A 10,150-nucleotide genomic window follows, 5' to 3' on the forward strand; every position below is an offset into this window, starting at 1 on the left:
TAAATGCAGTTTCATGACAAGTCCGTTAGTCCCCTTTTCCAACTAATTTCTCCCCTAAACTCCATCGTGTATTGAAATTCTGGAACCACTTATGATTGCAGGTAACCCAACTATTGGAGCCAAAATCTAAACCTTGGATTCCAGTTTAGGAAATTAATTCTGCTTGCAACGTGAATGATAGGTTTAAAGCTGTGGAAGAGTTGGAAGCAAGAAGACCAGTTAGCTGGTTCATAATCATTAATACTATTCCAGATACAGGTCTGAATTCAACTATGTAAGTTACTTTTATTATGTCTACTTTACAGAAAGGCAGATGAGGCTTAAAGAGATTGTTAGGTGCTGGAGATAATACAGTTGAGTTTTAGTGATTTCATCAAGTCTCTCAACTCTTCCTGTTGGGAGTTTCATGAGAGTGGTGCACCAACTGTGGCAGACTGCACAGTATCCCCAAAGATATCCGGGTCAAAATCGCTGGAGCATTTGAATGTTATATGGCAAAAGGGACTTTGCAGATATTAAGTTTAGGGTCTTGAGATGGGGAGATTATCCTTGGTTATCCAGGTGGGCCCTAAATGTAATCATTTGTAATATTACATTAAATGTAAATTTTCTCTTATAAGAACACCTGTTTTTATAAGAGAAAAGTAGAGGGATATTTGACACAGACAAGGAGAAGGTGATGTGATGATGATGGAAGCAGAGATTGGGGTATATGCTTTGAAGATGTAGGGAGGGGGCCACAAACCAAGGAATATAGACACTGACTAGAAGCTGAAAAAGGCAAGGAACAGATTTTCCCCTCAGAACCTCCAGAAGGAATCATCCCTGACAACACCTTGACTTTAGTCCAGTGAAACTGATTTAGGACTTCTGGCCTCCAGAACTATAAAAGAATAAGTTATTTTAAGCTACCAAGTTTGCAGTAATTTGTTACAACAGACGTAGGAAACTAATACAGATTTTTGTAGCTGGAAATGGGTTGCAGCTGTAACAAATACCTAAAAATGTGGAAGTGGTTTTGGACTTGGGTGAAGGGTACATGGCTGGAAGAATTTTGAGGTGCGTGATAGAAAAAATTTAGATTTCTTTGAACATTCCGTTGGGGGAAATAGGGCCATTAAAAACGTGCTGCTGTTAAGGACTCAGAAGGAAAGGAAGAGCACAGTCAAGAAAGCCTGTAATATGTTAAAGAATATGTAAGTTTTCATACAAATGTTGGTGGAAATATGAATGACAAAGGTGCTGCTCGAAAGGAAATGAGGAACATGTTACTGGAAACTGAGGTAAGGCATTCTTGTTACGTAATGGCAGAAAGCTTAGCTGAATTGTGTCCTACCATTATGTGGAAAGCAGAACTTGTAAGGATGAACTTGGATATTTAGCTGAAGAGATTTCCAAGCAAAGTGTTGCAGGCATGACCTGGTTTCTTTTGCTGCCTATAGTAAAATTCAAGAGAGAGAGAGAGAAGTTGAGGGAAGAACTGTTCAGCAAAAGGGAAACAGGACTTTATGATTTGGGGCCTTCTCAGCCTATCCAGATTGTAAAAGGTGCTCCAATGAAGAGATTTACTTGCAAAAAAGTGTGTTCTGGAGAGAAAGCCAAGGATGTGGCTGGATAGCTTTTTGCCAGTGCTGAAGAGATTATGTGTGTGACTCATTGATCCCTCCCAGCCATCCCAGCAGACATCAGGAATAGAAATGAGATTATCTGCAGAAGACCTGTGCAGAAGCCTCTTGTCTAATGGAGTCAATCTCTGTGACATGCAGGGAGACTCACAGGTTTTGAGAATGGTGTACCAGCAGAAATGCCACCTTGGACAAAGGGACAGAGAGAGGACAAAATGAAAAAGGATGCTGGACTGCCAAAATTCTACAGGCAGGAAACAGACTGATAACACATGATATCTTTCATGAGAAAGGAAGGATGAATTAGAGGGTGGAAGCTCAGATCCAGAGGGCAAAGCCTCAGGACTAGAGGACAGAGTCTCAAGCCACAGAGGATTATTCTCAGGCCTTGAAAGCTAGTGGAATTTGCTCTGCTGGATTTCAGAATTTCTTGGAACTAGTGACTCCTTCCTTTCCTTCCTCCCTTCCTCCCTCTCTCCCTCCCTTCCTCACTCCTTCCTTTTCTTTTTCTTATTTGAATGACAGTGTCTGTAACAGTTATTCTATGCCTGCCCCATCATTGTATTTTGAAAGGAGATAACTTGTTTTCTAGTTTCACAGGTCTGCACATGGAGAGGAATTTTGTCCCAGGATTGACATACCCAGAGTCTCACCCATACCTTGTATAGATGATTTAGATTATGAGATTTGAGACTTTTGAGTTATGATATTTAGATGAGAATTTGGACATAAGTTGATATTGTAAAGGTTCCAGACTTTTGGGGATTTGGTGATGGGGTGAATATATTTTGTTTGTGGGATAGATGTGAAATTTTTTGAGGGATGCAAAGGGCAGACTTTAGTAGGATAGATAATGGCTATTAAAGATATCTAGGTCCTAAACCTTGGAACCTGTGAATGTTACCTCATATGACAAAAGGGACTTTGTAGATTCTTAAATTAAGGATCTTGTGTTGGGGAGATTACCCTGGATTATCCAGGTGGAACCTAAATGTATCACAAATGTCCTTGTAAGTGGAAGGCAGAGGGAGATTTGACACAGAAGAGGAGAAGGTGGTTTGATGATGGAAGCAGAGATTGGAGTGACGTATTTGAAGATAGAGGAAGGGACCACATGCCAAAGGATACTAGAAATTGAAGCCCTTACAAATTGAAAAAGGCGAGGAACAGATTCTACCTTCAGAGTCTCCAGAAGGAATCAGTCCTGCCAACACCTTGACTTTAGCTCAGTGAAACCAACTTCAGACATGTGGCCTCTAGGACTATAAGAGGATAAATTTGTGATAATTTGTTTTAAGCCATGAAATTTGTGGTAATGTGACACAGCAGTCAATACATAGACCTTTAAATTAATTTGGGACTGATCTATAATTTACAATGTTCAATTGTCCCATCTAGGAATACGGTAAGCCCTTCTACTTATTTGACTCTTTTATTATATTTCTCTCAGAAAAGTGTTAGAATTTTATTTAAACAGGTTTTGCTAATTTTATGATAATATTACTATGTATCCTATAATGAATGGAATTATTTTAAACACTGTTTTTTTTTAAGAGGGAAAGCTATTTTTGAATGTTTTTGAAGGATCAAGAAGAGTAAAGTAAGTCATAGTTTGTCTGTTGAAAATGTTTTTTGTTGTTCCTTTCTCCAGAGTAGACATTTCAATAAAATAAAGTCTCTTTGGGATCAGGTGTCATGTTTAATATTTTATTTGTTCTTCAAAAATTTTAGCACAATTTTAGGAGCATACTGAATGCCCCAACATGATGTGCTAGTTCAGTGTTATCTTTCTGAAATTCAGTGAAAGCAACCACAACAAATCTCCTACACACAGTCTTTATAAAGCTCTGAATATATAATAGTACATTACAAACAGTTGAGAGCATATTTTTTGGTTTTTGTCTTATCATTGTGTGATATACTGTCCATTCTTTCAGATGCAAGGCTGGCTCTGAAAAAATATATCACAAAGGTCTCTTTAGCCATTACTGACACAGAAAAGGGACCAGGGAAGCTCCTTAAGGAAGACAAGGTAGTATATTTGTGATTATTGCTTGTTTTGAAGTCTTCTGAGAATTTTATCTTACATTTTAGTTTCTATACTGTTGCTCTACAGGTAGGTGTGGTCCTTACTTCTCCTCTTCTTCCTCCCTCCCTTCCTTCCTTTCTTAATAAACTATTGATAAAGGATAGACTGATCAAAATTAAATGACATAATATTTAAGAGTATCATAGAGATGTACTAAATATCATATCCAACAACATGGATGAATCTTTAGAAATGAAGTATTGAGTGAAAAAATCATCAAAGACTACATAGATTTTTATAAAGCTCAAAAACAAGCAAAATCAAACTATATTATTTAGGGATGCCTACATAGGGGGTAAAACTATTAAAAAAGCAAAGCAAAGGAATAAGCACATCATAGTTATCTCTTGGAGCCAAGCAGGGGGATGGGAAAGGGGAGGGACGTAGAAGTTGTGTTAGTAGTAGTGGTAGTGTTCTGGTTCTTCTGTTGCGTACTGGGGTCCACTGATATCCATTTCATTATTTTGCTTCAAAACTTAGATATACATCATATATTTTAGTACGTATATATTACATATTTTTTTGATGTATCAAATTTTCCAGAATGGGAAAAAAGATACACAGATGTAAAGATAGCTAATTGTAAAGCCAGCTCACCACGTAACCAAGCATCGTATCTAAGTACTGCCTGTGGACAAGTTTATTGTTTTGAATGTACATTAAAAAATACTTAAAGTATTAGAAATGTGTTTTGGTTTTAAATTACTTCATACATTTCTGTGTAGGATGCTCTGTGAATGTCCTGTAACTTATAATTTAAATGAAAAGGAATTGGGTGTTGCTAAAATTGTAAGACATCACCAAGTCTGAGAACTTGATAGGTTATACATTGCACGTGTGTCTTATAAAATACTCTACAAAATCTCTTGTGAAACAAACAAAATAGAGGCAAAATTCTATTAGAATAGCTACTGGAGCTATTAGTTCTATAAAACAAAATTTTTCTGGCACAGAGAAATAGTGCTCTGTCAAACTAGTTGCTAGAAAAGTCTTTTAATTTCAATTTTTAAAATTTTAGTTATTAGAACTAGAAAATATTGTGTATACATAGTAATAACTAGGAAAAATTTGAAATTTCTAAAACTAACTTAATAGTTTTTCCCTTTTTCATCTCCAGTCTTATTACCCTATGGTTCTGTTAATAATTTTGTGTTAACTGTACCATGTTTTTTCCTTCACTTATATGGGCATACGTATACATACATATATTTGGAAGTTTATGAGAGATTTTGTTTTTATAAAGATGGGGTCATACTGTACATATTATTCTTTAATTTAGTTTTTGCCCCTCATGGTAATATGTTATGAACACCTTTCCAAACCCACTTCCTTCTACATTCTTCTCCATATACTGCTGCTTATTATTTAATAGTATGGACAGGACATATCACAAATTTATTTATTTCTCTTTGTTATTACAAACCATAGTGTTAATACAGTAAATATCTTAAATCAGACATCAGAAGTTTCCTGCACATGTGCACTGAGATGGTTTTACAATGCAAACTGAGAAATTTTCAATAAGGTGGAAATTTTCTTGCATTTCTTGAACTTCCTCCTCCTGTGAACCATTTGAGAGGGAATCAGCTGTCAGCATTGTCTTTTGAGTTGCATACACCTATTCTTTTCTAGTCTTTGCAAGCACTTATTTTTGTCACAGAATTCAATGAAAATAAAGAATTAGGGAGAAAATGTAGACTGGCACAAGGCTTCATGACTCCTGATGGTGAGTTTTATTATACTCACATTCCACCAATGTTAGAGTGGCACTGTCCAATATAGTAGCCACTAGCCACATATGGGTATTTAAATTTGAATTATTTAAAATTAAATAAAATTTAAAATTCAGTTACTTACACTAGCTACTTTTCTAGTGCCCAATAGCTTTCTATATCTAATGACTACTGTATTGGACAATGCAGATTTAGAACATTTTAATCATCATGGAAAGTTCTGTTGGGCAATGCTGGTAAGTTTTATTTTTCAGTAAATAAGTGGAAAGTAAATTTTCTATTTCTGTCCCTAGAACACTGTTCTCAATGCATGCCGTGCAAAAAATGAGTGGTTGGAATCCCATTCAGAAGCTTCCATTAATGAGATTTTTGAGCAGAAACAACAATTGGAAGATATTGTGACTCCTATTCTCACAAAAATGACTACACCACGTAAGTTTTGGATAAAAGGTGGTTTGAGATCAGAAAAGATGAAAATTAGGTTCAGTGTTTTTTCTGAAATATTCTGATTTTAACAATCTTCACTAAGTAGTCATTAGCCTTGTTATAAGCACTAATCCATGATATAGTTCCCTATTCTCATCATTAGTTTCAATATTAGTATTAACTAATAATAATAACTGAATTCTTTTTATAGGGGATGCCTAATACTGATCTTAATATTACCACCATCAGTCATTAAATTTTATGTAATTACTGTGCCTTTGCCTTTGCCTTTGATTTTTTTTTTTTGAGACAGAGTCTTGCTCTGTTGCCCAGGCTAGAGTGCTGTGGTGTCAGCCTGGCTCACAGCAACCTCAAACTCCTGGGCTCGAGCAATCCTCCTGCCTCAGCACCCCAAGTAGCTGGGACTACAGGCATGCGCCACCATGCCTGGCTAATTTTTCTATATACATTTTTAGCTGTCCATATAATTTCTTTCTATTTTTAGTAGAGACGGGGTCTCGCTCTTGCTCAGGCTGGTCTTGAACTCCTGAGCTCAAACAATCCACCTGCCTCGGCCTCCCAGATTGCTAGGATTACAGGCGTGAGCCACTGCGCCCGGCCTTTGCCTTTGATTTTGACCAAGGATTGTTATCTAGGAAGGCATCTCCTCCTGGGAAATAGGGTGGCAGAATTTGAAAAAGCACTTTCAGTATTATAATTGTATATTTGGGGAAAAGACTCACTATAGGAATACCATCCTGAGAAGGGAGAAGGTGCATGTGTCGGAATCTTTGTGGCAGGCATACCTAAGCTTTTTGAAATAACACATTTATTGAGAAATAATTCTCATACCATAAAATTCACCATTTTAAAAGGCACAATTCAGTATTTTGCAGTGTATTCACAAAGTTGTGTAGGTATCACCATTATCTAATTTTAGGACATTTTACTACTCCCAAAAGAAACTCTACCTACTAGCAATCACTTCCCATTCATCCCTCCTCTAATCCCTGGCAACCACTAATCTATTTTCTGTCTCTATGGATTTACCTGTTCTGAACATTTCATAAATAAAATCATACAATATGTGTTGCCTTTTGTGGTTGGCTTCTCTCATTTAGCATAATGTTTTCAAGGTTTATCCATCCATGTCAGCACTTCATTCCATTTTATGGCTGAATAATATTCCATTGTATGGATACAAATTTAATTCTTTCATCAGTTAATGGACATTTGGAATGCCACTCTTTTGGCTGTTATAAATAATGCTGCAGTGAACTGTTGTGTACAAATTTTTGTGTGCCATATTTTCATTTTTCTTTGGCATATCGCTGGGTTATATGGTAACTGGAGAACATTTTGAGGAACTGCCAAACTGTTTTTCATTTTTTTTATGTTTTTTTAATTTTGTTTCTAATTGGCACATAATAATTGTACAGATTTATGCGATATTTTCCATTCCTACCAGCAGTATATGAGGATTCCAGTTTCTCTATATCTTTGTCAATATTTTTCACTGTCTTTTAAAAAAATTTTAACCATCTTAGTGGGTGTGAAGTGGTATCTTAATGTAGTTCTGAGTTTTGTCTTCCTAATTACTAATACTTTTAAGCATATTTTCATGTGTTTATTGGCCATCTGTATGTTTTCTCTGGAGAAATGTCTATTTGAATTCTTTGCCATTTTTAAATTGGGTTGCCTTTTTTATTGTTAGTTATATGAGTTCTTTATGTATTCTGGATATAAGTCCCTTATCAGAAATATGTTTCTAATATTTCCTCCCATTATGTGGATTGCCTTTTCATTTTCTTAATTATGTCTTTTGAAATACAAAATAATTTAATTTTGATGAAGTCCAGTTTACCTAATTTTCCTTTGTTGCTTGTGCTTTCTGTGTCATATCTAAGAAACCATTGCCTAGTCCGAGATAATCAAGATTTAATTCTGTTTTCTTCTAAGAGTTTTGTAATTTTAGCTCTAACATTTAGTTCTGTGATCCATTTTGAGTTATTTTTTGTGTATGGTGTGAGATAGGGGTCCAAGTTCATTCTTTTGCATGTGGATATCCTGTACCTAAGATTTTTATGTTTATCAAAAGGGGTTGTGGATTTTAAAAGGTTAAATAATCTAATCTAGGTAGTGTGACAGAATATCCCTTGCCATCTATAACTAATATTTATCGAGCATATACGTAACACTCTCCTGGGTACCCTAAAGGGAGACAGAGGCTTTAGACTGTCCCTGTTTTTAAGGAGCCTACCACCTAGTTTATGAGTAAGACATACATACCTGAAAAGATAACCTAAGTGCTGTATATATTCCTAGAAGCCTAAGTGTAAAGAAAAAGCATCATCAAGAAAGAAGGATTGGCATGAAAGGATGGGTAGCCAGGGTGGAATATGAAGAAAATTCCAGAATGAAAGTACAGTATGATGATGAAAGGTTTAAATATGGGAGTAAGGAAGTGGCCAATACCCATCTGACTGATTGTAGTTGAGTCTGTGTTAAGAAACAGTAGAAAATAAGGTTACAAAGTTAAGGTGTGATCATTTTATAAAAACTACTGAATAGTAAGCTTAGGAGTTTGGGCTTTATTTTATGGGCAGTGGGTTGCCATCAACAGTATTTAGGGTAGGAGAGAAAAGGGATTAAGTAGGGGAGAATAGTCAGGCTTTCTTTGTAAAATGGATTGGAAGAAGAGACTAGAGAAAGCAAGAGCAGTGCTCCAGGAGGTAGATGATTAAGATCTGAATTATTGGTTATCCTGCTTGATTCCTACTTGCTTCACCACTACCATTAGCCTCACCCAACAACTCTCCCTCCCTTCTCACCTCTGAAGAAGAATTGCCTCTCTCCTCAAGCCTTCTATATCACATCCTTTCTAAGCACCTTCATATAATAGAATATTAGTATTAGCTTTTGATGGAAGCTCCAAAATGACCCTTTCTTTTACAATGAAGAAAGTGAAGACAAGAGTTTCAGCAGTTTATTTAAAGTTCCTTTAGTCAGTGGCAGAACTGGTAACAATAAGCTGACTACATGGGAAATGTGACCTTATGGCTTTAAATATTGAAAATAAAGGAGGGGAGAATATTTGAATTGATATACCAACAACATAGGGTTTAATTAATGGCTGGTTCAGGTGGCAATATACTGATTTATTCCATGACCATTGTTTTTAAAAACTGGCTTTGTTTATTATCACAAGCTAATTAAATGTAATTTAAAAATCTGCTTCCTTTCAGGTCAAGTGAAAAGTGCCAAATCTGTAGTCTAAGCCATGGTCAGAAGAGAAGTCAAGATTATACCTTCTACTGAACATGTATTTTGTAAAAAGCCACATTTTCTTCTAGTATCTGAAAAGACAAACCTATCATGCCAATTAAAGTCAAGAAAATAGATGTGGGGTTTTATAAAAATGTTTAAGTACAGCAGCATATCACCCTTGTTTTGTTTGCCCTGTTCAGCATGCCTATGTCCAGACTGGCCTTGCCCCCTCCTCCAAGCACAGCCCCGTGTGAGTTGCACGCATTCCTTCAGGAAAGCACTTGGGTATAAATCACTCACGGAGACTATATGGAGGTTTTAAAAACTACCTAGAGAATCTAGTAATTTTTTGTGTAACTGAGACTTTCCATAAAAGAAGGCATATGTGGCTTTTTCCAGAGGAAAAGTTTATTGTCCGTCTCTGAAAAGGAAGTCTTAGGGAATGACATTCTGGAGCAAGGAAATAATAAGAATTGTTTGGATCAGGGCTTCTGGTTATAGCTGTTACTTTTTGTGTCCAGATTAAAATTCACCTGTAAGGTGGGATATATTCTCTGAGAAAACCGCCTATTTATTTTTAACCTCTTTCTATCTTTAAATTAATAAACATAGATCTGTATCATTTTATACTCATATTTAGAAGATATTTTCTGTTCCATAGGTTTGAAAATATAGATATTGTGACTGGATTCCATGCCATTTTTCCTCCTATTCTTTTTTATATTTCCTAAGTTTTAAATGTCATAGTTGTCTTCATGGTGGTGGTTTGGAAAGTCCTTTTTTCCAGTTCATTAATCAAACCCCTAAGGCTTCAATTACTTCATGACTTTATGGAAAAGTTTTATGGAAAAGAAAATGTTTTTTAAAAAGCATTTATTCTTTGTTCTTATGACTTTCTCTTCTTTTTCCTGCCTGGAAAACTAGTTTTTCCTTATGAGGGGAAGGAAGAGAAATGAGCGATTCAGCCGTATTGTCAGTTAACATGTTCTCAGCCAAGGTTTCGAGATAAT

General features: G+C 35.9%; 1 protein-coding gene across 1 annotated transcript in view; it reads left to right on the forward strand.

The window, feature by feature from the left end:
• Nucleotides 1–9,771, forward strand: part of ANKRD45 (ankyrin repeat domain 45) — a 37,794-nt gene extending 28,023 nt beyond the window's left edge. Inside the window, exons 4-6 of the mRNA XM_045547339.1 lie at nt 3,563–3,657; nt 5,741–5,879; nt 9,119–9,771. Of these exons, the coding sequence (XP_045403295.1) occupies nt 3,563–3,657; nt 5,741–5,879; nt 9,119–9,150 (266 nt within the window). The 3' untranslated portion in view covers nt 9,151–9,771. The remainder of the gene's footprint in view (nt 1–3,562; nt 3,658–5,740; nt 5,880–9,118) is intronic.
• Nucleotides 9,772–10,150: the final 379 nt, after the last annotated feature.

The sequence above is a fragment of the Lemur catta genome, chromosome 3 (assembly GCF_020740605.2).
Source record: "Lemur catta isolate mLemCat1 chromosome 3, mLemCat1.pri, whole genome shotgun sequence".
In the NCBI taxonomy this organism is placed as follows: domain Eukaryota; kingdom Metazoa; phylum Chordata; class Mammalia; order Primates; family Lemuridae; genus Lemur; species Lemur catta.